Source organism: Hippocampus zosterae, chromosome 3 (genome assembly GCF_025434085.1).
Source record: "Hippocampus zosterae strain Florida chromosome 3, ASM2543408v3, whole genome shotgun sequence".
NCBI lineage: Eukaryota > Metazoa > Chordata > Actinopteri > Syngnathiformes > Syngnathidae > Hippocampus > Hippocampus zosterae.
Window position 1 is genome coordinate 30,031,943 of NC_067453.1, and position 27,583 is coordinate 30,059,525.

At 50.2% G+C, this 27,583-nt stretch overlaps 2 protein-coding genes across 2 annotated transcripts in view; one reads left to right on the forward strand and one right to left on the reverse strand.

Annotated features, from left to right (window-relative positions):
• Positions 1–471: 471 nt before the first annotated feature.
• myod1 (myogenic differentiation 1) lies at positions 472–4,560 on the forward strand. The gene is made up of 3 exons (XM_052061314.1): positions 472–1,356; positions 3,283–3,367; positions 3,666–4,560. The coding sequence occupies exons 1-3, from the start codon at positions 700–702 to the stop codon at positions 3,863–3,865; spliced, it is 942 nt and encodes a 313-aa protein (XP_051917274.1). The 5' UTR covers positions 472–699; the 3' UTR covers positions 3,866–4,560.
• Positions 4,561–6,369: 1,809 nt separating this feature from the next.
• Positions 6,370–27,583, reverse strand: part of ptprz1a (protein tyrosine phosphatase receptor type Z1a) — a 26,981-nt gene continuing 5,767 nt past the window's right edge. Inside the window, exons 2-30 of the mRNA XM_052061296.1 lie at positions 25,144–25,206; positions 24,186–24,365; positions 22,936–23,087; positions 22,764–22,859; positions 21,415–21,484; positions 21,183–21,340; positions 20,391–20,541; positions 19,315–19,499; positions 19,117–19,243; positions 17,053–17,093; positions 14,204–16,544; positions 13,870–14,008; positions 13,334–13,413; positions 13,177–13,262; positions 12,557–12,577; positions 12,244–12,340; positions 11,998–12,083; positions 11,555–11,689; positions 11,006–11,140; positions 10,757–10,908; positions 10,526–10,661; positions 9,908–10,054; positions 9,753–9,846; positions 9,596–9,669; positions 9,357–9,488; positions 8,465–8,623; positions 8,102–8,244; positions 7,888–8,023; positions 6,370–7,548 (exon numbers count right to left, since the gene is read on the reverse strand). Coding sequence (XP_051917256.1) covers positions 7,339–7,548; positions 7,888–8,023; positions 8,102–8,244; positions 8,465–8,623; positions 9,357–9,488; positions 9,596–9,669; positions 9,753–9,846; positions 9,908–10,054; positions 10,526–10,661; positions 10,757–10,908; positions 11,006–11,140; positions 11,555–11,689; positions 11,998–12,083; positions 12,244–12,340; positions 12,557–12,577; positions 13,177–13,262; positions 13,334–13,413; positions 13,870–14,008; positions 14,204–16,544; positions 17,053–17,093; positions 19,117–19,243; positions 19,315–19,499; positions 20,391–20,541; positions 21,183–21,340; positions 21,415–21,484; positions 22,764–22,859; positions 22,936–23,087; positions 24,186–24,365; positions 25,144–25,206 — 5,726 coding nt within the window. The 3' untranslated portion in view covers positions 6,370–7,338. The remainder of the gene's footprint in view (positions 7,549–7,887; positions 8,024–8,101; positions 8,245–8,464; positions 8,624–9,356; positions 9,489–9,595; positions 9,670–9,752; positions 9,847–9,907; positions 10,055–10,525; positions 10,662–10,756; positions 10,909–11,005; positions 11,141–11,554; positions 11,690–11,997; positions 12,084–12,243; positions 12,341–12,556; positions 12,578–13,176; positions 13,263–13,333; positions 13,414–13,869; positions 14,009–14,203; positions 16,545–17,052; positions 17,094–19,116; positions 19,244–19,314; positions 19,500–20,390; positions 20,542–21,182; positions 21,341–21,414; positions 21,485–22,763; positions 22,860–22,935; positions 23,088–24,185; positions 24,366–25,143; positions 25,207–27,583) is intronic.

Here is a 27,583-nt window from a genome sequence, read left to right on the forward strand (position 1 = left end):
TTTCTTTCGTTTGTTCATTTATGCAATGTTTTTTTTTTTTTAGGAGCCAATCTCCATTTAGTCGGAAAACACATTTTTGGCCGAATATCGAGCGTATGTAAGAATTAAATAATAATAAAACCAATCAAGGATTTCTCAAATAGTTTGGCATGCGCGTGGAAGGTTGCCGTGCACGTATTAATTTCACCAAACACTTCTACTGTTGTTGGAATTTATTGTAGGCAATATTTTGTTCCTGGGAAAAAAAAACATCCGTTATGTACGAGCATGTTTTCTAAATATGAACGGCGGCCTTTTGATCATTTTCAAGAATTCCGGAGATGAAAAGAAGGCCGACAAGGTGACAAAAGAAAAACAACTTCAGCATGGAAATGGGATGTTCTCATATACACTCTGGTGCGTGTGGTTGGGTCGGGTGGGGGTGGGGGGGGCGTCGTAATTGGATCCTAAGTGGCGTGAAGCGGTAAAAGTTCCGCTGCTCTCCACTGATTGGCCAGCGTCAGGTGCACGTCGCCCTCCTCGGCACGCCCACGCGTGACCCCCGCAGGTATAAGAGGTTCGGAGAGGGTGCGGGGGTCCACATCAAGTGCCAGTGCCAGTGAGCGGACTCTATACCCCCCCCGCACCCAACCGCGACCCCACCTCCAATATGAGCACCAGTTAAGGCGGCTGGCTGCAGGGCTACTTCCGGTGGGGAGCATGGAGCTATCGGACATGTCGTTCAATCTGGCGGGCGCGGGCTGTCCGGGCGACGACTTCTACGACGACCCGTGCTTCGACACGAGCGACATGCGCTTCTTCGAGGACCTGGACCCCCACCTGGACCCCCGCCTGGTGCACGCGGCGGGCCTGCTGCAGGCCTGCAAGCCGGACGACTCGTCGTCGTCGTCTTCGTCGTCGTCATCCGGGTCTTCGCCGCAGCGCGCGCATTCCCGCGGGCAGCACTCGCGCGGTGCGGCGGGTGAGGACGACGAGCACGAGCACGTGCGCGCGCCCAGCGGCCACCACGCGGCGGGCCGCTGCCTGCTGTGGGCGTGCAAGGCGTGCAAGCGCAAGACCACCAACGCCGACCGGCGCAAGGCCGCCACGCTGCGCGAGCGCCGCCGCTTGGGCAAAGTCAACGACGCCTTCGAGACGCTCAAGCGGTGCACGTCGGCCAACCCCGACCAGCGGCTGCCCAAGGTCGAGATCCTGCGCAACGCCATCGGATACATCGAGGCGCTGCAGGCGTTGCTGCGCGCCGGGGCCGCCGGCGCCGCCGCCCCTTCTTCCGGCGACGCCTGCTACCCGCTGGTGGAGCGCTACGCCGCCGACTCGGACGCCTCCAGCCCCCGCTCCAACTGCTCTGACGGCATGGTGAGGAGGCGCGCACGGGACAAGGACAAACCCCCCCCCCAAAAAAAAAAAACTAAGCGAGAGAGAAATTGACATTGAACCGAGAAATTAGTCCGCAGGGACGGAAGCCTATTCCCGACAGTAAAAAAAAAGAAATTTAAAAATAGACTGTTTAAATCTACGTTAAATAAACGCGTTAAAAAAATATACCGCGTAAAGTATTTTTAGTATTTTTTTTTTTACTTGCGGAAAATGTCTTTCCTAGATAGAAATTCCATTGGTGGAAACTGGGCTCCTTAGATGGTTCTATAAAATAGAAATCACGCCAAATAAATCATGTCTTTCATTGGGTGGGGGGGAAATGGCCTTCCACAATAGGGCCTGCTGTGACCGCGTGCGAAAAGAAAACGGCCGCCGCAGGTGACGGAAATCTGATCATTAGATGGGGGGGGGGGGAAACAACAAAAAAATGGAAGTGTTTCAGAAAATGTTTCGGTTGGTTCGGTGATTTCGCCAAATCCTCCCAAGTTCTAAAATGTCCACTTCTTGCGCTTGTTTAATTTCCTTTTTAGTAACACTCGACGTCACCGTCTATTTGATTCAAATCAGTCACGTTATGAAATTGCCGTCAAATGAAAAACTTTTTCTCATTGTCGAATCGGTCGTAATAAATAGGACTGCGGTTCGTTTCTATTCTTAAACTAGGGTTTGTTTTCAGTGGACTTGATTTTTTTTTTTTTTTTTTACTGATTAGATTCATTCCCGAAAAGAGCGAAGGATTGTTCTGAACAAAAAAAAAATCTACACCGACTTCCTTTGCTGCCCTCGTTTCATTTCAAGCGGGACAATTAGTTCGTGTCATAAATATTTATGAATTTTTCATAATTAAAAAATATTCAAATAAATTAACGAAATTAACGTTTAACGCGGTCTCACTATTGTGTAGTGTTATATTTCATCTTGATTCTGAGTATCTTTTGCTCAAGCCTATTTAAATGGAGTACGAGAAATTCACGACTTCCAATCGGCCACCTTTTCCTGAAAACAAAAACCGAAGCTCTTCTTTAGGGCCGCTTTTAAAGTGGTTGAAATGAAACGACGAGAAAAAAGAAATTGCTTGAAATCAAAAGAAAATTGGCAATCCTCGCGAGAGGAGGAAAAATCACGTCAGGTTCGGCGACGCCATTTGGAAATCGGCTCATTACTTTTTCGTGTCGAAATGGCCTTTTGGTCATCAAAATGACACCGCGTGGATTTATTTTCTTTTGACTTCCAATCGGCCACCTTTTCCTGAAAACAAAAGCCCAAGCTCTTCTTTAGGGCCACTTTAAAATTGGTTGAAATGAAAACGACGAGAAAAAAAGAAATCGCTTGAAATCAAAAGAAAATTGGCAATCCTCGCGAGAGGAGGAAAAATCACGTCAGTGTCGACGACGCGACGCCATTTGGAAATCGGCTCATTGCTTTTTCGTGTCGAAATGGACGTTTCGTCATCAAAATGACACCGCGTTGATTTATTTTCTTTTTTTCCCGTTGGCTGAAAAATCACACGAGGACGTGACAGTTGAGTCCATTCGTCACATGGATTACCAGCGTTCGAAAATATTTTTTCAAGCGGAGGAAACGATCAAGAGTCTCGAGATAGAAGGAAATAAATATGCCGGAAACGGGTAGGAGCGACACAATATTGTCCGTAATATAATATAATTGTTGATCATATTTTTGTATCGGCCACGGAAAAAAAACCCTGGGCTCAACAAGATAAATAATGACAAAACATGATCCAAGACTGTTTTGGAAATATATATTTTTTCCTTAAGTCTTTCGCGACGGTGTTATTTTGAAAGACGGACTCCATCTTGAATAATTTTCCATTTTATTCCCGACGCGAATCTGCTGTCTGAATGCCAAAGCAATCGATCGATGAAATGCTGATGATTTGTGCAGGCGGACTTCAACGGGCCGAGCTACCCTTCGTCCAAGCGAGCCACTTTTGACGCCGGCAACTTTTTCAATGACGACAACAGCAACGGTAAGACGCCGTGACGTCACTGGCCTCCAAATTATTGTCCCACTTCCGTTATTGACGTTAACGTGTGTTATCCGTTTGTTGTGTCATAACTAACCATGGCCGTTGCGACCATAATCCATCTTGTATCGCTCCGTTTGCAGGTGCCACTCGGACTTTGGCATATTTTCGGATTTTATTTTATTTTTTGTTTTAATTTCGAGGGGCAGATAAGGTTTTTTTTTTTTCCTCCACCTGGTGCCGCCGAGCCAGTTTTTGACGTGAGCGACTTATGACCGCGATCCTTTCTGCGCATGTGCAGGTGTGAAGCGCGAGCGCGTGCCGGTGGTCTCCAGCCTGGATTGTTTGTCCAGCATCGTGGAGAGAATCTCCACCGACGCCAACGGCAGCAACGCAGACGCCCCCGCCGGCAGCGACTCCACCTGCGACCCGCCGTCGGGCCCCCCTGCAGACGGCGCCGACCACCAACAGGACTCCAACCTCATCTACCAAGTCCTATAGGTTGCCCCCCCCCGTCCCCGCCCCATCGAGCAGTTTTCACCACTGCCGCAAGTTGACATTTTGATTTGAACTGCTTGCAGCGCACAGGGACACGTTTGAAATGTTTTTTTAAATGCTTCCGTATTTTTTTGCTTCGTGTGAAAATAAAAAGCTCAAAAGGCCCAAGATTATTTTTGGGATGTAATTATGCAATTTTCTTGACAAAATTGTGGAGTTGTTGCTTGTGGCTCCTTGCTAATGCCAAGCAACCAATTTTCAAAGTAGCCAGTCTTTTTCTTCTTTTCTTTTACGCAGTTTGTTGCCCCCCCCCCCCCCAGATGGTCGATGTATTTATTGATGTCGATGATAAATCATGAAGGCGAATTATTGTTGCTTACATTCCTCTGCTTCAAGCTTCCTTCACGTCCTCCACTTGGACTTCAACGACGACGACATGGAAAAAAAGGGGGGGGGGAGAACACGTTCTGTTTGATTGGAATTGGCAAAAGTTCAACCGTCCGTTGACTGACTACTTGCTGGCTCCACTGCAGCAGAGGACCATTTTTTTTTTGTACATATGAGCTGATTTTGTAAATAAGAGCGATTTGTCAAATGTATTTAATGCTTGTTTGTCGTGACACAAAATGTTCAACTTTATATTTATACAAACCGAGTGACACTTCAATATAAAACAAATATACTTTATTTATACTGAACTCTTATTTTGTTTTTATTTGTTTGATTACTGACTACCCCAACCTGCCCCCACGTTGAAATGAACTCACAGCAGTCTCGTGGATAAACGATGCCCTCGTGTGGCTCAAACGTAGTACTGCATTACAGATGACGTCGGTTGGGAAAGTGCAGTCGTATTCGTTTGAAGCGGTGCTTTCCTTTCCTCCATTGAATAGGAAGAAAGTTTTCGTCTCTCCTTGACGGCAACCAACCAGTGATGTGTAGAGTAAGGCGTTTTTAGCCGAAAAAAACGACCATGTATAGGAAGGCCTTTTAAAAAACGACCATTTATATAGTAAGGCGTTTTTAGCCGAAAAAAACCCGACCATTTATAGTAAGGTGTTTTGAGCCCTAAGAAAACGACCATGTATAGTAAGGCGTTTTTAGCCGAAAAAAACGACTATGTATAGTAAGGCGATGTTAACCCAAAAAAAAATGACCATTTATAGTAAGGCGTTTTTTGGATGAAATTTTTAGATGAAAAAAACGACCATGTATAGTAAGGCGTATTTAGCCGAAAAAAACGACTATGTATAGTAAGGCCTTTTTGGACAAAAAAAACGACCATGTATAGTAAGCCTTTTTAACCGAAAAAACGACCAAGTGTAGTAAGGTGTTTTTAAATGGTCATTTTTTTTGGTTAAAATCGCCTTACTATACATAGTCGTTTTTTTCGGCTAAAAACGCCTTACTATAAATGGTAATTTTTTTTCCGGTTAAAATCGCCTTACTATATATAGTCGTTTTTTTTCGTCTAAAAACGCCTTACTATACATGGTCGTTTTTTTTCGTCGAAAAACGCCTTACTATACATGGTCGTTTTTTTCGGCTAAAAACGCCTTACTATAAATGGTAATTTTTTTTCGGTTAAAATCGCCTTACTATATATAGTCGTTTTTTTTCGTCTAAAAACGCCTTACTATACATGGTCGTTTTTTTTCGTCGAAAAACGCCTTACTATACATGGTCAATTTTTTCAGCTAAAAATTTCATCCAAAAATGCCTTACTATACATGGTCGTTTTTTTCGGCTAAAAACGCCTTACTATAAATGGTAATTTTTTTTTCGGCTAAAATCGCCTTACTATATATAGTCGTTTTTTTTGGTCTAAAAACGCCTTACTATACATGGTCGTTTTTTTTCGGCTAAAAACGCCTTACTATACATGGTCATTTTTTTTTGGCTAAAAACGCCTTATTATACATGGTCGTTTTTTTCAGCTAAAAACGCCTTACTATACATGATCGTTTTTTTTCGTCGAAAAACGCCTTACTATACATGGTCGTTTTTTTCATCTAAAAATTTCATCCAAAAAACGCCTTACTATAAATGGTCATTTTTTGGGGGTTAAAATCGCCTTACTATACATAGTCGTTTTTTTCGGCTAAAAACGCCTTACTATAAATGGTAATTTTTTTTTCGGTTAAAATCGCCTTACTATATATAGTCGTTTTTTTCGTCGAAAAACGCCTTACTATACATGGTCGTTTTTTTTCAGCTAAAAATTTCATCCAAAAACGCCTTACTATACATGGTCATTTTTTTGGGCTAAAAAGGCCTTACTATACATGGTCGTTTTTTTCGGTTCAAAACGCCTTACTATAAATGGTCGTTTTTTTCGGCTAAAAATGTCATCCAAAAAGGCCTTACTATACGTGGTCGTTTTATTCGGCTAAAAAGGGCTCATCGTTTACTTCAAAGAGCCGGCTCTTTGTCCCGGCTCGTTCGCGACCGACACATCACTTTGACGAGTGGTGCGTTTACGAGCTCGTAGAAAAAAAGACGACAACTTTCAACGACACTGTTTTATAGCGAAGAGTCAGGCTGAGTTATGGCAGCATGAGAAACATTTGCACAAATGTGACCAGATGATAACAACGGATACCAGCAAATCAGGGTAGAGTAATATACAGACGCGTACAGATGATAAAAAAAACAAACATTTTTGGGCGGTCGTATTATACACGGGATTTTATGGTCTTCTTTTTTTCACCAAGCTCTTTTGTTTTTAAGGTCACTTCTGTCTGTCAAAAGTGCTTGTTTATCCGAAAGCATTTTGGGGATGGTGTGTAATTCATTGTTTGCGTTTAAAATAATTTTTTAAAAAACATTATTTTATGTGAAAAAAATCTTTTGAGAATAGTAGAACTCTGATTTGTTTTTAAAAAAATATTTTCCCCGGTAAATGTCATGTTTTTTGAAAGGTTAATTATTTTTTTGGTTTTTACGACGACTTAAAAAAAAGGAATAAAACGGGTAGAATTTTTAACCATGTCACTTTTTTACTCAAAGAACAAAACAGCATGTTCTCTCGAAAATTGTGAGTGAATTATTGTGGCTGAATCCCACAGTTTTGTGCGCAAAAAAAACAACAAAAAAAAAACCAAACAAAGCATCAGGATTTTGGTGGTAGTTGAATGGCAAACGAAAGCAGCAGAGTGCAAAGAAAGTATAAACATGCGGGTTTGTGTCATCTAAAGTGAAGATTAATAAAAAGAAAAGCCTTTGACGGAAGCACTACATAAAAAAATCGGGTAGAGTATAAATACAATTTGGTCCTTCGAGGTGAAATATTACCGACACGAAGTGAAAAAAACTTACTACTGTCCCGTGTTCCTTTCTCATCGTTGCTGCCAATAAATATGCAAAAGTACCAACGTTAGTTGTCTTGATGTGACGGCGTTAAAGAGTGACCGCAAAGAGTTAAAAAAAAAAAAAGGCACGTTACAAAATGACGTCCGAGAAGCACTCTCGGCTGATCACACCAGCGAATCGAGTCCGTTGGGCGCTCGTTTGCCTCCCAGTGGTGGGAGTGCGCCATTGCGCTGACAACTGGCGGCGCTCCTCATTGGCCGGCTCTCGTCTTGGCTTTCATCGTCTAGGTGGACTTGGTCTCGGTCTCGTCGGTCTTCTTCTCCCGGCTCGTCCAGCACGCTCAACAGCGCCTTGTAGAGGAACTCCAAGTGGTCCTGACCACAACATGCAAACAGCCAATCGCGTTCAAGCAAAGCCACGTGGCAGCCAATCACGTTCTGACTTATTATAAACAGGAAGTGTGTTGGCTGTCGTCGTCGGAAAAGTTTTAAACGGTGTTGGAAAACAAAAAGTTGTATTTGGGAAAAAAAAATACGACAAAATATTTGGAGAACGGGATTTTTTTTTCAATATTACGAGAAATGTGAAAAAAAAAATTCAGTTTGTAAAATAAGTCAAGTGACGGTATTTCTTTTCAGAAATGTCTGCGAAATGCTAATAGGTTGTTGGACCGAGAAAAAAAAAAGCGAGTTAACGTTGCGCTCGTTGCTCACGCGCGTGCGGAAGGTTCCGGGCCTGGCGAGGTTGGTCATCCTGGCTGCTCCGAAGACGTCCACGCGCCGCCGGTCGCTAAGCTGGTCCATCAGAGACGACAGCGCGCAGAAGGTTCCGGCGGTGACTCCGCCCAGGCTGCGTGGGCGGGGCGGCAAAAATGTCAGCGGATGAGTTCTCGGGGAAGCGGCGGTAGCGAGTGAACGGGCGGCGTACCGGTCGACCAGCGCGGTAGCTCCTTCCTTTGCGGCGGTCTCCTCCCGGATCAGGCGGACCAGCAGGAAGGTGTCGCTGATGGCGCCGTCGGGGTCGGGCCAGCGCGGGGCGCGGTACAGGCGCACCTCGGCCACAAAGTCGTCCTGAACGCAAGCGAGAGCGCTTCGTACTTTCTCCCGCGCAAAGCTGCGTTTTCGGATGAGCCCGTTTTGGATGATTTACGGTAATTCAGTCGCCTCAAGATTTGCGCTCAACAGAGCAGTTTTATTTCCACCGGAATGATCCAAACTTGATGCGCTTTTGTCCCCCCCCCCACCACCACCCGCGCGCTATGATGCGTTGTGATTTTGAAGCGAGCCACACCTGCGCCACGTGCACGGCCAAGTGGTGAACCAGCAACGCGTCCTCGTTAGCCAGGCAGATGACGTTTTCGCACGTTTGAGTGACGCTCAAGGTCTCCCAGCTCAGCGAGTGGCCTTTCGCGGGCCAGAAGGCGCATGGCTCCGCCTCCTCTTCTTCATCCTGAGCGAAAACACCAAAATGCCACATTTACACACATCAGGAATGCACTTTTAGCGCTAATTGGTCCGGCTGATAATTCTCAGGCATTGCAGCAATAATAAAAAAAAACGTTTTGATACCTTAACCTACACAATTTACATTTTTTGCACCATAGAGACCCATTATAATTCATATTTTTGAACGCATCGTAAACCTAATGTGTACACACGCATTTCACGCGATTTTGACGTCAATCGCTTTGTTTTCGCTCAGACAGACGTAAGCATGCCACATTGTTGGGTTGAGGTCATTCCAATTTTGCAACTTTAGGTGGCGCCAGAGGATCGCTAATGAGTTTGCCTTTTTTGCAGGAGGCTTCAAACCGACGCTTTTTACATGAACACGTCCGGTCGGGATTGTTAGTCGGGCTTGCTTGGGACCTCCGGACACCATTTTTTTTTTCCCTTTTGCAAAAAGTAAATACAATACAATACAATACAATACATGCTAATTTCTATAGCGCTTTACAAAACAGTTAACATAAAGTAAGAATAAAAAATCCCAAAGACCGAATAAAAACTATATATGTACGGATAGCACAGATGCCTCTGAACATTTTGAGTGTTTGAAAAGAAAAAAAAAAGAATGTTTTTATAACACAAAATACATCTTTACAAAAATTGTAAAATGCGTAACTTAAGGCCTTTTTTTATTTGGAGCGCGGATTCTTGAAATAGGGCGTTTAAACTTTGACCTGAGCACACGCGGGTCCCGGCAGCGACACGATGACGCGCACGTCGTGTTCCCAAATCATCCTCCAGAAGTCCTTGACGGTGCCGGGCAAAGGATTCTGGGTAATGATGAACTCCTTGCTGCGCCTGTAGCCCTGCGAGCGCAACACGCAAACGACAACTCACCACAATAAAAGAAGCCGGCGCTTCAATACGACATCCATACGGAGAATCCGGGCAACACGATACGACACGGCCTTACCGTCACATAGGACGCGTTGATGTAATCGGACGGGTCGCCGGCGCACGGCGACAAACGCACTCGCGACCTTTCGACTGCAAAAAAAAGGCACCAAAGAACATCACGCCGGACAGGAAGTAGCTTAGCACTAGCGTGAGGCTAACAGCGCTCGGCTCACCCGGCAGCAGCGAGCGGCTTCGGTTCTTTTGGCGGTTGCCGTCGGAAAGTGCGCTCGCCGAGTCGTCGCCGTTTGTCGCCTCGGCGCTCAGCAGCTGAGGACGCGGAACGGAAGCAAAAAGCGTTGCGGCGAAAACGAGCGTCGGCGCGCGTTACCTCGAGCTGCCGGTCCAGCGGCGTGTTGCCATCGCGCAGCGGAGTCAGCAGCCGCTCCACGTAGGCGTGAAGCCGCGACGCCGCCACCTCCGTATCGCCGCACAAAATGGCCTCCGCCAAGGCGTCGTGGATGAACACGTACTGCTCCTGGAGGGGGGGCGGGGGGGGGGGGGCGAGAGGTTGGCGGGTTGCCGGATGTCAAGCTCAGTGCAAAAGTTTGGAGCCAAAGCAAAGCGGCGCGACTGCGGAAAATGGAAACCGCCCCCCACCCCCCCCAAAAAAGAGCCAATGTCCGCCATTTTGAATTGACTTTCAAGGGGGCGTGGCCTCGACTACAAACGCCGCTGGAACGTGACCCGCACGCTCTTCGATTCGATTTCACGCATTTGACGATACCGCAGGCCCGAAGGCATCAATCAACGTATTTAGCGCCACCTAGTGACCAAAAAAAAAAGTCTTTTATTCTTGGATGTTTTTCTACCTGATAATTGCGCAGCAACGCATTTAAGCCTCCGTGATGTTGGGATGCCAAATTAGCTTCAAAAACAGCCTTTGTTGCCATGGCAACGTGCACTTGGCCAATACAAAGTCATGCCGAGAAGAACGGCAAGTCCTCACCTGCGTCTGGACCAGGAAGTTCCTCTGCGTGCGGATGTGTCGGAGGAATCCGTCCACGTCCACGGCGTCCTCTTGCCTCATTTGCCTCAGCATGCTGTCCAACACCAAGTAGGCGCCCGTCCGGCCCACGCCGGCGCTAAACGCGGGCACGCCAGAAGCGCAAGAAATACACTTTGTGCGCTCAAAACTTGAGGAGGGGGGCGGAGTCAAGAATGAGTTGATGAGTAAAACCTGCAGTGCACCACCACCGGGCCCATATTTGCCGTCCTGGCTCGTGACGACTGGCGTATGAAGTCGAGAAGCGGCAGGGCGTGGTCGGGCACGCCCATGTCGGGCCACCGGGTGTACTGGTACTGCGTGACCACTCGCCTGGTCCGGGAAGCCTGCGAGCGGACGGCGGAGGGGGGGGTTGGGGCGACTCATCAAACGACAGGCGAAAAAAAAAAGCGGCCTCGCCCACCGCGGCGCAGCCGGCCGGACCTTTTTGCCACGCGTGTCGGTGACGGCGAAGGTGCGCCGAGTGTAGTGGGCCAGCTCCTGGACGCTCTGGAGCGCCACCGCCAGGCCACCGTAGTCCTGGCGTGCGTCGGCGGGCCAGTACTGATCGCACTTCCTCTGAGGGGGGGCACAAAACACAAATCGAGGTACGTCGAAGTAAATTTTCCAATCTTCAGGTTTTTAACGCTTTCAATTTGGAGCAAGTCTCGAGTTTGGAGTCAATGTCAATTGTGACCCTTGACCCTTAAAGCGGTCAAGTCTGAACCCTCAAGCAAATCTCGAATCTTTGTCTCCTCGTCTCAAATAAGCATCGAGAAGTCCACTTAAGGCTGAATCAGTCGAGAGAGAGCGCGCTGATCTGAAGAGCTGCAAAATCCCCAAAGGAACGGCCATTTTTTTTTTTTTAGATGTCAAAACAAACATAAAATAGTCCAGTCCAGTCTCGAGTCTGTTAGTTTTTGTCAAGTCTGGCGGTCCAAACGTGAACTGGACTTTGCGAGTTGCCGACGGAGCCGGTGGGGGGCCACTCACGCGTCCCTTCTCCAGCAGGTTGGTGATCATCACGATGACGCCGACGTTCTGCTCCCAGATCATCCGCCAAAAGTCGTCCGCGGTGGACTCGAGCGGACCCTGAGCCGCGATGTAGGCGTGGCGCATCTTGAAGCCCTGGAATGCAAAGGGTTGGGGTTTTTTGGGGGGGGTTAGGGGGGTTCCCGTCCGCCTTGGCTAACTCCTCAAAGCAAAACCTTGCTAAGGAAGCGACAGTTTCTGGAAATGGGGTCAATAATAGCTTGCTAACTGGCTAGGCTAACTAGCCTTGCTAACTGGCTAGGCTAACTAGCCTGCTAACTCATTGACGAAGCCATTCACACACTGACTGACTGTAGTGAACTTCAAGAAGTGACACCCCCCCCGGACCCCCCCCCCCCACCACCCCCGGGCCAGAAAAAACGGGACAGGAGCATCTCACGTACGTCCACAAAGTTGGCGTTGATGTAATCTCGACAGCGTCCGTCCTTGTCGGCCACGCCCGCCGACAGCCGCACTCGACTGTGATCGACTGAAACGAAGACAAAAGCGGCAAAAAAAAGCGGCAAAAGCGGCAACGGGAAGGCCGACTCTCGCCCCTCGCTCGCGGTTCGTTCTTCTTGGCGTATTTTCTACGAGAGTTTTTTGCAAACAAGTGCAAGAAGAAGAAAAGGCGTGGCCTCTCCACTTACAAGCCAGGATGTTGCCGTATCGGTTCTTGCTCTTGTTGTCGGGGTGGTTGGACGTCTCCGAGGTCAGCGTCATGTCCGCCTGGCGTGCCTGCACCTCCTTTGGAAAATAAAAAAAAAATTTTTAAAGTCAACCAATGCACCAAATCAACCATCCCATACAGTTTTTTTGGGGGGGGGGGGGGGGGAGAACAAGTCGATCGGTGCCAATTCCCAAACTATTCAATCGAGTTGCCGACGACGATCGCGAACATCCCCAAAGTGACTTCATCAAACAAACGCACATGCAGACCGTCGCCAGCAGGGGGAGTCTTACCTCATAACTTTCCTTTAGCAGCTAGCCAGGACCAGGAAGAAGGGGGGAGGGGGGGGCGGAGCAGGAGGGTGGGGCGGGGGGTGTGCCGCCAGGGGGTTACCATGACAACACAAAATAGCAATTCAAGTTGACAACGAGGCAGGGTCGGACGAAAGCAAAAAATAAATGATAAAATAAAATAAATGATAAAAAAATGATAAAAAATAAATGATAAAAAAAACTTTTTTTTGCAACTTTTTAAGAAGAAGAAGAAAACTTTTATTTTTTTCCCACGTCCCACGGGAGAAATTTGCATTTTTACGGAAATATGAGGAAATCTGCAATGTTATTTCAGAAACTGTTTGTTTCACTTTTATTTATTTATTTTTTTAAATTAAATGTACAAAAAATGTTTTTGCTGAAATATGATTGACAGAAGAAAAAGTGACTTTCACCCAAATTAATATATGACTCATTGCACCAAAACACGCACCTATATTTTTATATATATTATTTTATATTTTCCTTTTCAGAAGCGTACAACATTTTTGGAGGCGGACGATTTTCATCATGCAGGTGCGGGCTTTTTTTTTTTTTTTTTTTCACGCAGAAGACGCAAGCGAGAGAAATTCTGCGGGTACCTCAAACTTGCGCTGAAATCCGCTCGTTCGGTGAAGCTCGGCGACGTGCCGGACAAAATCTTGCACGGGAAGCGCCGCTTTTGGGTCTAGGAGGCAAAGCGGACGTGAAAAATATTTCGGGGCGCTTTTATTTTGGGCGAATCGCCGCTGAGGTTACCGGATGCGAATGCGGCCGCGTCGCCGAGGTGGGGGCGGGCACCTTCGTCCACGTAGAAATGCGCCGTCTGGAAACACACCCTGAGGCCAAAAAGTTGCAAACTTGAAGATTGCGGTGGGGGTCATTTATGCCTCGGTCGCACCCCCGGGCCGGGTGACCGTCGTGCGCTTGACTTTGGAGTCAGCCAATCCTCCATTCGGCATCTCCAGTTGGGCCACGATGCCGCCGTACTCGTAAGAGGGAGCGCGGCGCTCCTACTCTGGCATCCCGAGTCGTTTTTAAAGATGTTCTCATTTTCTTTCTCAAATTTGGAAATGGCCAGGCCCCGCCCCCCCCCTCTTTGAACTCCTCCTTCTTTCTGAACCATTCATCAACTCAAAAACAAACAAAAGTTTGGTCGAGTCGCCAATCGGTGTGAAGTATCGGACGTCACGTCTCACCGATGCCGGAGCGGGTCAAATGGGAGCGTACCCGGATCTGTACCGTGGGGAACACCTCGGAGTGAAGAAGCGTGCCAGGCGGGAGCAGGAGCTCACCTCCAGTAGACCAAGACGCCGACGAGGACCGCCAGTCCGAGGGCCGTCAGCGCGGATATGACGGCCAGGGGGACCGCCGCTTTCCTCTCGCCGTCCCCGACGGATCCCACGCGAGATTCGTGGCCGCTGTTGCTCACGTCTGCACACATATACCCGCACATTTGCCACTTCGGTTCTATTCGAGCGGGAAAGACTGACGACCGACCGAAGTCATGCCGCAACGGACCGGCTTTCGCACGCATCGAGACTTTGATCGTCGTCACGACGTCACTCGCCTCGGGTACGAGCGAGCGAGCGGGAGGGCGCTTTCCCCGGCCGGCGTGGGCGTGGTTACCTGCCACTGGCTCCGCCTCCCTTTCCGCCTCCCGCCGAGTTTGCTCGGGAATGCTGAAGTCCGAGGAGGCGTCGTTGTCGTACGGGTTCTCGGCCCGACCCGAGCCGCTCTCCTCGGGGGAGACGGGCGAGGGGAGAGCGGGCGCGCTCGGCGAGGCGGCGGCGGCGCCCGCTCGCCCGGATCCGGCGTCGCTCCCGCTCTCGCCGTCAAAATAGAACGCCGAGGGGCGGTCGTCCAAATCCACGAGCGTCCGCCCGGACTCCAAAGTGACCAAAGGGGGGTCGGTGGCATGAGGACGGGCGCTCTCGCCCGAGGCCGACACCTCGACGCCATCCCAGTCCTGGTCTACGCCGGACCCTGAGACGCCGCTACCGAAAGGTAGCGATGGCAACAACGAGGCCGCAACAGAGGGGGGCGCCGCGCTGCGAGCGGCCATTGGGAAGTCGGGCGCCGGCAAAGAGGGCGAGAGCGCGACCACCGATCCGCCGGAAGCCGCCCCAGAAAAAGAACTCACGAGGACACCCGAAGAACTCAAGAGAAGATCCGCATCGAAACCCGAGGTCGCGACCCCAAGGGGTCGGTGGGGCGGGGCTAGGGGCCAGGACGCAGAAGGCTCCAGGGAGCAAGCGCAAATGGCGTCCGAGAACTCGGAGTCAACCGTGCTTCCCGTCCCGTATCCCAAGAACTCGGCTTCCTTAGCCTGGTCGCTCGAGAGGAGAACCGACGGCCGCAGGGTGGGGCTGAGGGAAAGCCACGCCTCAGAGACGGACCCCCCCTGCTCGGACGCGTCGGCCAGGTCACGCAAAGAGAAATATGCCAACTCGTTGGCGGAAGAGAGTGCAGGAAGGGAGGAAGGGTCTTGGCCAGGCAGGGGCGGGGTGCCGAGGGAGACCTCTGGGAGGGACCCCCCCGATGAGAAAGATGCCAAGCCGTCAGCGAAAGAGGGAGCGGGGCGAGAGTCGGGAGAAGCGGGGATTTGGACAGGCGGCGGGGTGGCGTCCGCGGTCAGCTCATGCAAGCGGGCGGGGGGGACGGGTCGCAGGCTGGGGCGGGGGCTGGTGACATCAATGGGATGGGAAGAAGGGGCGGGGACAGAGTGGCGCTCACCCTTCGGGAGCGGCGGCGTGGTCCGCAAAAGTACGCCGCCCCGCCACACCCGAGTCTGCGCATCGTCTGCGGTCCGAACTTCGTGCGGGTCCGTGCGGACGGGCGTGAAGTCGCTCAAATCGGTTGGCTTCGGGGTCGCGGTCTCGGTGAACGGGGCCGTCGTGGTTGCGGTTTTGTTCCTAGACGGGGTCCCGGTCTTGTTCGCGGTCGGACTGGCGGTCGTTTCCGTTGTCGTATTGGCGGTTGCGATCTCGTTCGTGGTTGCGGTTTTGTTCCTAGATGGGGTCCCGGTCTTGTTCGCGGCCGGACTGTCGGTCGTTTCCGTTGTCGTGTTCGCGGTTGCGATCTCGTTCGTGCTTGCGGTTTTGTTCCTAGACGGGGTCCCGGTCTTGTTCGCGGCCGGACTGGCGGTCGTTTCCGTTGTCGTATTGGCGGTTGCGATCTCGTTCGTGGTTGCAGTTTTGTTCCTAGACGGGGTCCCGGTCTTGTTCGCGGCCGGACTGGCGGTCGTTTCTGTTGTCGTATTGGCGGTTGCGATCTCGTTCGTGGTTGCGGTTTTGTTCCTAGACGGGGTCCCGGTCTTGTTCGCGGCCGGACTGGCGGTCGTTTCCGTTGTCGTATTGGCGGTTGCGATCTGGTTCGTGGTTTTGGTTGTCAGCCCGGTCTGACCGATGGTGTTCTTCGTTGACGGGTTTGTCGTCACCGCGGTTGTCTCGTCGGTAGTCTCGGTCTTGTTTGGGGTTGAAAATGGAGTCGTTTCCATTGTGGTATCGACGGCGGCGGTCTTGAGCGTGGCTTCGGACAGGGCCCGGCTGGCGGTCGTCATCTCGATTTTGGTGGTTTTGGGCTTCGGCGCCGTCGTCCCGTTCGTCGTCCAGCTCACGGTTGCCGCGATCGCTCTTGTCACGGTATCGTTTGAGATCGAAGCAGTGAAGGCGCTTAGTGTCGGCGCCGTCGGATTCAGGGCCGCTTTACTGTTTTCCCAGGACTTTTGCTGGACCCCGTCCCGGTGGTCTCTCGCGTTTCCGTACGGAGGGCTCAAAGATGAGGACCTGCCGGAGGCCTCCGTTTTGGAGGCGGTATGCTGGGCAAAAGTTGCGGCAACGCTAGTCGACTCTATCTGGTGCGTCGGGCGGCGGGACGGTCCTGAAGTCCAGGTTGCGGGCGGTTTTGTGGGAATCGGAGCCTGAACGTAATCTTCTGATTCATTTGGGTCCGGTGGGTAGTACTCCCCCTAGTGGCAAAAAAAAGAAATCATACAGAATATAGCTGGGAACGTCATGAACATGTTTTTTTTTCATTGGTCCAGAATGTTTTAAATTCACTTCAATAAAAAAATCAACGTTCTATAAGAGCGACCCCCCCCCCCCAAATACAATAATAATAATAAGAAGAAGAATCTGGTCAAATTAGCATGAGATTTATGTTTGTGCTTTGACATTTGCGGGTTCACCGATTCACATATTTTTGGTCAACTCTATTTACAGGAACCCCCCCCGCCCCCCCACCTCCTCCTACGCTTATACACACTATTTTTTTTTCCTCCGATCCCCTACATATTAGCAGAACTTTTTTTGGGTGTGGGGGGTTGCGCAATATGAGGTCAGGAACTTTCTCCAAAGACTTGAGGGGGGGTTCGGGGGGGGGGGGGCAATGAACTGAAGTACCTTTAATTAAGGTGTGATTGTTTTAGTTCACGTGAAAGTGAAATGCAATCCATCGGAAGCAAACATCGTAATTACCTCGTAATCGAATTGGATGGAATCCGGGATCGGGCTATTTCCTGCAAGAACAACATAGATTGGGACAAAGTGAGCGGAAACAAAACAATTATTAATATTCTGTTTGTATGGTTTTCATATTTCTCCCAAAACAAGTGAGGCGGGAAAGACAAAGTGATGAAAACATTTTGGAGAAGTAAGGGGCAGCGCTTAAAAAAAAAAAAAAAATTAAGTCATCCACAAAAATTGCATTTCGGCAACTGGACCCCTCACCCTTTCATCCAAAAATGACATTTCTGGTGTGGAGTTCCCCCCCCCCCACCCCTGCCCCCCTGTGATGTCATGTTCATGTGACCGTGACAGAAATAGAGAAAAGCCCAGTTGCCTTCACTCAACTTTTGCAGGTTCCCGCTACCGCCATCATCAACAGAAAGTTAAAAAAAATGAAAAAGTCGCCGAAATTGTCTGAAAATCATTTTCGACTTCAATGTCTTCAAATGAATAAAGTGACGGCAGGAAGAGGGAAGAAGGAAAGTTTCGACATTTCCATGCTAAACATCTCAAAAGAACATCATCATGCCGGGATTTCCCAAGCACGGGGAAAGAAAACCAAAGCGCATTTTGCAGGAAATCGTTTTTCCGCGACAGGCCACGCCCACATTTGGACTCGGGCCTCAAACGAGCGCCAAAAAAACGGCATTTTCTGCAAATGCGGCGCAGGCGCAGGCGCACGGTGGGCGGAAGGCTGCCGAGCTTGCTCCTTACCTCTTTCGCGTCACGCTTGAAACCGCTTTGGCGAGCGTGAGGTGAGCTTTGATCGGTTTATCGGTGCGGCGGAGGAGGACGAGATTTGGGATGCATTACGGAACAACGAAATACATCTCGTGAGTCTGCGGTTCCCGGCGGAGCGCCGCAAAATAATTGGCAAGAAATGGTTCGTGATGTCGTATCGTTTTTTTTAAAAAGTGCTTTATTGGAAGCGGCTGTCAATCATCATCATAATCCTTAAAACACACAATAAAGCTAACAAAAAAAAATGCAAATAGGTTTTAAGTTCACAGCAGAGGTGTGTTGGCAGTTTTTTGGGGTTTTTTTGGACAAAAAAGCATGAAATTAAGACCCTGCATCACAAAAGTCATAAATTTGGAGATTTTTTTTTCTTGATATATATGTTTATAACGAATGGAGGCATTATCCAAAGTAAAAGGCCTAATATTTAGCAAATAAAAAATATTTGGGGTACTTCATTTGACTCTAGTTGCAAAAGATTTGTTGATTTGAATAAAATGAGAAAAGTATTTATTTATTCATTTGCAATTGGTTCCAAATTCACATCGATATAAAATGTCACTTCAGAAAAATAAATACAACGTAATAAAGTCGCCATTTTATTTTGTTTGGAATATCGCATGCTGCCCCCTGTTGGTCGCGGGTGTGAAATTAAGACCCCGCATGACAAAAGTCATAAATTTGGAGATTTTTTTTTCTTGATATATATGTTTGTAATGAATGGAGGCATTATCCAAAGTAAAAGGCCTAATATTTAGCAAATAAAAAATATTTTGGGGGGACTTCATTTGACTTTACTCCGGTTGCAAAAGATTTGTTGATTTGAATAAAATGAGAAAAGTATTTATTTATTCATTTGCAATTGGTTCCAAATTCACATCAATATAAAATGTCACTTCAGAAAAATAAATACAATGTAATAAAGTCGCCGTTTTATTTGGTTTGGAGTATCGCATGCTGCCCCCTGTTGGTCGGGGGTGTGAAATTAACGTTCCACGTGTTACGCCTTCGAGAGTTGCGATTCGCCGTACGACGACGCCGCGTGAAGCGAAATACGAAAACGGGCGGCACAAGAAAAAAAAGGATGGCGAGGCGGCAAACGACAACCAGCGCCTCGAGGAAAGACGACGAAGAACAAGAGCGTGTCGCGAAGCGCGGGAACCAAAAGTCAACAATGGCGATGCAATGTGTTACATAACAAAAGGACGAAAAGAAATACGACTGTTCGACATTGACTTTGCGCCGGCGCTCATTTCATTGGCGTGTTTGCGCCTGGCGCGGCGAGCCGGCGCTTACCGGGGCCGTCGGCGGGCACGGTGAAGGTCAAGGGGTCGCTGACGCGTCCGTAAAGGCCGTTGGCGCACACCGCCACCACCTGCACCACGTAGCTGCAGTTGGCCGCCAGATCATCCAGGATGGCGCCCTGGTGGCCAGCAAAATCCGATCAATCGCGGAATCGGATGCTCGCTTCGACTTGAGTTCAGGTAACCTCACCACATCCTGGTCTCCGTCGGTCAGATACTCCGAGCGGGCGGCGTCCTCCGCGTCGGCCATTTTGTAGCTGACCGAGTACCTCTCGATGGCGGAGTCGTAGACGGCCCGCGGACGCTCCCACGTCACCAGCAGACTGCTGCCGTTGTAGGCGCTCACCTCCGCGTTCTCCGGCTCCGAGCTGCACACTGACGGAAAAGAAATGCTCAAGTACCTACAGAGACACATTTTTTTTTTGGGCCCTCGAGTAGTAACTAAGTACTTGTGCTTGGCTCCTCCCCCGCACTTGCCACCCTGGTCCACCAATGACATTGATCGTGCGTTTGTGTGTCAAGCGGATCAATTTGCTTCATGATGAATTATCGAGCAGAACCAGCGGGAAAGGCCCTTTGGCCTCGGGAGGTTCTGTTTGGGTCACGGGATGGCATTTGGTTTTTCCAGGTCTTATTGAATCCTGAAGGTTCCATTTTGGCTTTTGGATGTTTCCTCAAAGTACAACGTCCGTCTGCTGTGATGCGGACGTTGTATCGGTCTGTCGTGGTGAAGAAGGAGCTGAGCCAAAGGGCGAAGCTCTCAATTTACCGGTCGATCTACGTTCCAAGCCTCATCTATGGTCACGAGCTATGGGTCGTGACCGAAAGAACCAGATCCCGGATACAAGCGGCCGAAATGAGTTTTCTCCGCAGGGTGTCCGGGCTCTCCCTTAGAGATAAGGTGAGAAGCTCGGTCATCCGGGAGGGGCTCCGGGTCGAGCCGCTTCTCCTCCACATCGAGAGGAGCCAGATGAGGTGGCTTGGGCATCTGATTCGGATGCCTCCTGAACGCCTCCCTGGTGAGGTCCCACCGGGAGGAGACCCCGAGGAAGACCCAGGACACGCTGGAGAGACTATGTCACCCAGCTGGCCTGGGAACGCCTCGGGATCCCCCGGGGAGAGCTGGACGAAGTAGCTAGGGAGAGGGAAGTCTGGGCTTCCCTGCTAAAGCTGTTGCCCCCGGATAAGCGGTAGAAGATGGATGGATGGATGGATGTTTCCTCAAAGTAGTAATTGTTTGTTTTGGGGGGGGGGGGGTTGGCATACCTGGCGTGAGGAGCTCCTCTGTGCCCGTGTAGGAGGAGAAGACCTGACCCATGAAGTTGCGCTGCTGCTCTCTGTAGTTGTTCTGCAGGTAGTCCATTAGCATCGCGTAACCCGCCTGCTGCATGGTCATCACCTCGCAGAACGCTTCCAGCTAGACGCCAGAAACGTAAACAAACGTACGACGGGGCGTCAGTGGGCGTGGCCTTTACGGTCACTCGGCATGAATTTGTTCTTGATTTTACCGTTTGGTGCTTTCTACCGCCTTTATTAGTGATTTGTCTTACTGTTTATTTTGCATGTTCAGTATTTTGTATGCAGCCATGGCTGTTTGAAAGGTTCCTCATCGCGTGGTCTCGGCTAGCTTAGCGTAGCTGTTGTCCTAGCACGACGCTTCTTTGATCTGTGGCGTCGGAGCTGATTGGTTGAAAGCAATTTTTTGGGATGGCTGTTTGAAAGTGCTCGAGAAATACTCTTGACTTGACTTGACTTTACAGATAATTTCATCTGTCACAGAGCAGCAAACGACAAATTAAAAATCCTTCCCGGCAGTCCGCCCCGAGTCGGAATGCCGACCAGCCGAGACATGCCGTCGTTCAAATTGTTGTCGACAGACATTTCCAGACACGTCAGCGAGACGTGATAGCTCCCGCGCACGCCCCAAAGCCGGTGTTGACACGCTTCGTGGCCTCCGGGCGCTTCTCATTACAAACAACCTAGCGTAGCTCAGCTGTCGGAGTCTCGAACGCGCATATCCGGACTCGTCGCCCGTTAGCTAAACGCGGCGGCTCTCGCCTGCTCGGCCGAGATGGAAACGGTGTTCTTGAAGACGATCCACTCCACCGTCTCGCTGCAGGGCGGCGTGGTCAGCGAGCCGTTGTAGATGAAGTACTTGTCCGTCGAGTTGGGCAGGAGAGCACGCGGCCTGAAGGGCGACACCCGGGCGCTCTTACCTGGGCGATATTTTTGGATTATTAGAAGCGAGGAGATTTTGTGTCGAGAGTGAGTAACTGGCGGTGCCGCTAACCGTATCGGCTGACGCTGTTGATTGCGTCGATGATGGCGGCAAAGTGGGCGTTGTCCTCCTCCGAGTTCGCCTGGCGAGAAAAGGATCCAAAATGTTAGCATCTATGCTAACAAGCTAGGATGGCTTCATTTTCGATGTAGCTAACCAGGAAGGTTAGCTTCAAGGTTCAGTTTCTGCTCGTGGTGGTTCTGTTTGGTGGCTAGAGGTTCTGTTTAGCTTTGTGGATTTTAAAATTTTGGGTCATTCATCGAGATTTGCTTTTGACAAAAGACGTGTTTGAATTAGCGCGTCGGTTTGTCTCATAGATGTTCTGTTCTTTTTATCTCGAGGCTTTGGTTCATCCAGGTTCCGCTTTCACTTCTGTTTGAGTCACGAAGGTTCTCTTCACAGCAAGGATGTTCTGACCGACGATGACAGAGAACAAAAAGCAAGTTGCAGACAAGCAGACGCCGATTCTTGCTAGCCGCGCGCTCGCGACGCTAGCCGCAACGTGCCCAAACACACAACAAGCGCGCGAGTTGGAAAAACGGCAACAAGCGCGAGTCTCGACGCGTCGTCGCCTCTTCCTCGGACAAAGAGGGAAGCTACTTTCTCAAAGCGCCGGACGATTAGCGGTTTTGCTAAAGCGCTTTTAGCCCTCGGCGCTTTTGCTCTGAAGCGCTGCGTACTTTGAAGAAATAAATACAAAGCGAGATTTTGGTGTTCTTTCCCATCCCAGAAGCCACGTCCATTTGTCTACCGGGTGAAACGATCGCACGGAACGATTTGATGCCGATAGAGTCGGATGACAAGTATTTTTTCAAAGATATTTGGTAAATTCAGTCGGATGCTAATTAGCTCGATTCGGCCACAATGACTTTGTTCGGTTTGTTTATGCTAACATTGGACGCGGCGAGTCAGACGTCGCCTTTCGCGGCGGTCGTCCTTCGCGTAACCTGACGGCGTGTCCAACGTGAGCTCCGGCCCAAAGTCTTGCCTCTCGCCTCTCGACGATTCGCCCCCGCGCCTTCTTTCGGGCTAGCTTGCGCAGATGCTCATTTGCATGTCAATGGCGGCCATTGTGTTCAAAACACAGATGGGGGGAAAGTGATATCTTTCTCTCTGGCGCTGCGCTAGCTCACGCACGCAAGGTTATTACACTTCATGAAAACTTCAAAAAAAAATTTATGAACTAAGATAAAAAGGAAAGTGCTTTTGCGGGAAAAAAAAAACAAAAAAACAATCATCATCATCAGCCATTTTGAATAAAAGAAACACATTTGCTCCCAAAACGAATCAAAACAAACAAACGGAGGCCAGAACTGAAAAAAAAATAAATAATTATGATAAAAACTCCCAAAGACAAGCACCTCAAAGAGCACAGCCAGGGCCGTGATCCGCCCCCCCGCCTTGACGGTTTGCTGGAAAGAGTCGAAGCGCTGCGGCTCAAAACAGTAAATCTGCATCTGCGTGGCAGAAACACAAACAAAAAAAGCGACTCGTGACTGTTGCGCCGCCGCCCACCTCGTCCCCTCGTCTCACCTCCAAGGGGTACTTGACGCCGTCCAGGCTGTGCTCGGAACCCTCCGAGGAAGCGTTGCAGCGCCCCCAGTGGAAGGCGATGCGCCCCGCCTTGAACTTTGACGCCAGGCCGCCGCCGCCGACGTAGAAGTCGCCGTCCACGTCCAACGCCACTGAAAAGAACTCCAGAATGAGCCAATGAAGGAATAGCCAAAGTCGGAGTGACGCGTTCCCCGTTACGAGTACCGGTCGCGAGGTGAGCAGCAGCATTTTGGAGCAACTGGAGATGCTGAATGGAGGATTGGCGAACTCCAAAGTCAAGTGCGTTACTGTAAGCCGGCCCGGATGTGACGAAGGCACCAATGACTCTTTCAAAGTGCTCACCGGAGAAAGTAGCGGCGCAACTTTTAGCTAGCAACCTAGCCAACCTAGTCTTCTCGTTTGTCCACCGCGTGGACTGCGTAAGGCAAATATTGACTCAACGCAAAAGCTGATTGCGTCGCGTTGACAACTTTCTTTGTCCGCCGTCAAATGATGCAAGCGGGGGCTATTAAAAAAAAAAAAACCCACATCAAAAGCACTGCCGTCCTCCAGCGGGGACACGTGATGGCCACTAAAGACGAGACGGGACGGGCCGCCTCTCCGCTTTTGCCGAACAATCGTCGCTCTCGCGTTTCACGCCGCTTTAAGAGAAACCGTCCACAAAAGCTGCTCCGTGCCCTCAACGGGACCCGAAACCGGATCCTCAAACAAAAGATGACATCAAAACAAGCGCTTCAAGAGAAACGTGACACCGGTTCGCAGGAAGGAAGAGTCTTGTCATGTTGCCTTTTACAGAAACGTAGCATGGAAATGTTCTCGCTAAGCTACATCGGAGATCCTCCTGTAGCCCCCCCCCCACCCGTCAGTCAATCGAGTTCTTGCGATCAAACTGAACACCGATTCACGAGTGCTGAGAAACATCGCCTTCACAACGAAGATGACGGCGAATGCTAAGCTAAGCCAAGCTAAGCCAACAACCCACGAAGCTAACCACCCCCCTCAGGGCTCATTAGTAGCGTCCTCATTAGCGAATCTCAGATGTTAATGACCCCCCCCCCCCAGCATTTTCCAAAACATAAAACTAGCCCTTAAATCAAACGTAGCTGTTAAATCAGCTTCGGGGGGTGGGGTGGGGGTTCCATTTCATGTTAAAAGAGCAGCAGGAAGCTAACTGGACTACGGAAGTGGTCCTGGGGGCTGGTGCACACAGTCCAAAGAATGGCGGTTACCGGTCTTGCCGTCGTTCTTGATGGTGGTACGCTGGCCGGTGAAGTTCTCCCAGCCATCCAGTTGCAGTTTCTGGTAGCGCAGCTCGACCTGGGCCAGATTTTCCTCCACGTCAATGGGTGACTGCTTGGCGTTGCTGCACGACGGAAACTTCTTGTGCCAGTTGTTCTGGTTCAGCGTTCCTGGGGGGGGGGGGGTTTGAATCATCAGTTTCCTTGATAGTTCGAGAGGTGCACCGCCTGCGGTTGCATTTCTTTGTTAAAAACAAACGCCGCGCCCCCCACACGCGGTGGTCATACGTCACCGATGTTAGCTGATGTTAGCTTTGAACTCGAGCACGCGGCGGCGCTCACGTGACCCCGCGACCCCCCCATCGGTTGCGGCAGTTCCATCCTGGGGAGCGCCGGCGGGTCGGCGTGGCATCTGGGTCAGGTTGCGAGTGGGTTAGCGGGTCAATGGCGCGCGCGTGCATCACACCCGGACCAGATCCGGCTTGAACAAATTAGCGCCTAGCGTGCGGCGCGGAGGCCGCGTTTCTTTCAACGTCTGACGGTAACTGAATTCGGAAGACTCCAAAGTCCAAACGAAATCAAAACCAAAGCTAACCAAGACTCCCAAACTTTTGCAAACCTGGCCAACAGCCGCGAGTGGCCGCCGACGTTGGACGGACGTCACGCAAAGCCGACAAAGGTGACGACGCGCTCATAAATTCTCCGGCGGGGTTAACGGGTGGCTCCCGCGGGAGACCGAAAAACTGGTTGGACTTTAAGATTTATGGATGTCAGGTCCACAAGAAGTTAAAAAAAAAATAACAAGAAGAAGAAGAATAAAAAGGGCTGGGATTTAATTCCAGGAGTGTAGTGATCCAAGTGCCCAGACATTTTAGTCCAGCATAGATAGCAACACACAAAAAGTACCTACCGGTACTTTTTATCAATGAAGAACTAAAGTTTGGCCTACCGTCGTACGACCAGTCGATGTCTTCGGTGAACTTGCGCTGGTTCCTGTACGTGTAGCCTCCGACTGCAAGACACAAACACAATCACACACACACGTAACCTTATGGGGACGTCCAAAGATGATGTCGGAAACGCGTTCAAGGACCGCCTCCCGAAAATAATCGGCGCTTCAAGTACCACCAGACTGACCGAGCGTTGGTGAAGCGGGTCGCCGGCATTGCTGGAGCTTATCCCATCTGATTTTGGGCCAGAAGGCGGACCACACCCCAAAGCGGGCAGCGACCTTAAGTTACCCAAATACTCTTCAATCCGCAACACGCAGTAACCCGGACACTCCGAGATGTCTTCAAAAACTGCAAAGAAAGTCATGGACTAAACTACTCTCAAAAAAGTAACTGAATGCACTTCAAAAGGCTCCTGAGAGTCACCCAAATACTCGTAAAATCTACTGACGCACCCTCAAAGCGACCCAAATATTTAGATCTACAAAAGTACAGCATGTCATGACTTTTCCCGTCTCAGTTGGCGCCACATGGGGGTCGTAAACTGGATCGCATGACACACACACACACACACTCGCACACGCAGTGCCGATGTGGCTTTTGGTTCGCAAGTCGACGCTGTTAATCTGCGGGTAGGCTCAGTCTGCGGGAAAGGAAGAGATGAGGCGTCCCGCTGCGCCCGCTTTTGGGATGACAGAGTCATAATCCGGGATGACATCGTTGACAGTCTGCGCACGGGTGCCGACCCCTCGGCGAACCCGGCGCAGCGCTGGATCCGGGAGGCGCTGGATCCGCCCTTGGGACGCCTCCATCAAATGAGGATGTTGAGGAGCGATTGTCTCGTTCGCCCCAAAACATTTCTAGCGCCTCCCGCATCGCCCCACTGTATGTCTCCTTCCTCCTGACCGGAATTTCTGGTGCTAGCATCTGGAGCCCGATGATCACGATGGCGCTAACGGCGGGCGCAGCGCTGGATCCGGGAGGCGCTGGATCCGCCCTTGGGACGCCTCCATCAAATGTGGATGTTGAGGAGCGATTGTCTCGTTCGCCCCAAAACATTTCTAGCGCCTCCCGCATCGCCCCACTGTACGTCTCCTTCCTCCTGACCGGAATTTCTGGTGCTAGCATCTGGAGCCCGATGATCACGATGGCGCTAACGGCGGGCGCAGCGCTGGATCCGGGAGGCGCTGGATCCGCCCTTGGTACACCTCCATCAAATGAGGATGTTGAGGAGCGATTGTCTCGTTCGCCCCAAAACATTTCTAGCGCCTCCCGCATCGCTCCACTGTACGTCTCCTTCCTCCTGACCGGAATTTCTGGTGCTAGCATCTGGAGCCCGATGATCACGATGGCGCTAACGGCGGGCGCAGCGCTGGATCCGGGAGGCGCTGGATCCGCCCTTGGGACGCCTCCATCAAATGAGGATGTTGAGGAGCGATTGTCTCGTTCGCCCCAAAACATTTCTAGCGCCTCCCGCATCGCTCCACTGTACGTCTCCTTCCTCCTGACTGGAATTTCTGGTGCTAGCATCTGGAGCCCGATGATCACGATGGCGCTAACGGCGTGAAAAAAATGTCGCGGTCCGATCCAGGCATGACTCGTGCGGGATCGCCACAACGCCGGAGGTTTGCTCTCTGTTTAGCAAGCGGCAGGGTTGCGCTCAAGACCGCGCTAGCCGAGACCAAGGCGCGAGCGAGACTTTTTGGGAGTCTAGACCAAGACCGAGACGAGCCAAGATCAAGAATGAAACAAGCCAAAACCGTGAAAAGGCCCGGATCATAAAAATCACATTTCAAAACCATGACAAAGTTGAAAGGTTCAAGAGCATTCTTGCATGAATTTGAATGCTCTTCAATTCATTCAAGAGCCCAAAACACGCAAAAATCTCAAGAAAAAAATGTTTAAATTGCATACGCAATAAATAAATCGCAACTAAATGGCGGTTTTTATCGCATTTTTTTTTCTCTTCAATTCCGCCACAGATTCTGAAGACCGTGTTACACAAACGGGCGGATTATACAGATCATCGAGACACTTCAAATCCTCTGAGCTCATCAGTGCGGCACTAATACCGGTGGTCGGATCAAAAGGAAATGTGAGCCTGTGAGTATTCGGGTATCCGCTACCACACACAGTAGATGCTAATTGTTAGCCTGCGTGTCTATAGAGTTTCCCATTCTACGTTAGCATTTTCAGGCAGCAGAGACTATGTGCGATGTGTGTCGTTCTTTTTGTTTGATGTTTAGTTTGACAGTAAACTTGAAGCGGGGACGACTGGGGACATAAAGTGCAAGTACTACGGATACGTAATGCGTCAAGACTTGGCCCGAGTTGTCGCTGGGCTTTGCGGACCCCCTCGCTACGCTGACAACATTAGGATTGTGGGGGGTGGGGGTTGGGGGGGGGGGTGCTTGCAAGGGGACGTGGCCTGGGAGTGGG

Coding starts and splice junctions, on each gene's coding strand:
- myod1 (XM_052061314.1), top strand. CDS start 700: ATGGAGCTATCGGACATGTCGTTCAATCTGGCGGGCGCGGGCTGTCCG. Junction 1,357..3,282: donor CCAACTGCTCTGACGGCATG/GTGAGGAGGCGC, acceptor TGATTTGTGCAG/GCGGACTTCAACGGGCCGAG. Junction 3,368..3,665: donor CAATGACGACAACAGCAACG/GTAAGACGCCGT, acceptor GCGCATGTGCAG/GTGTGAAGCGCGAGCGCGTG.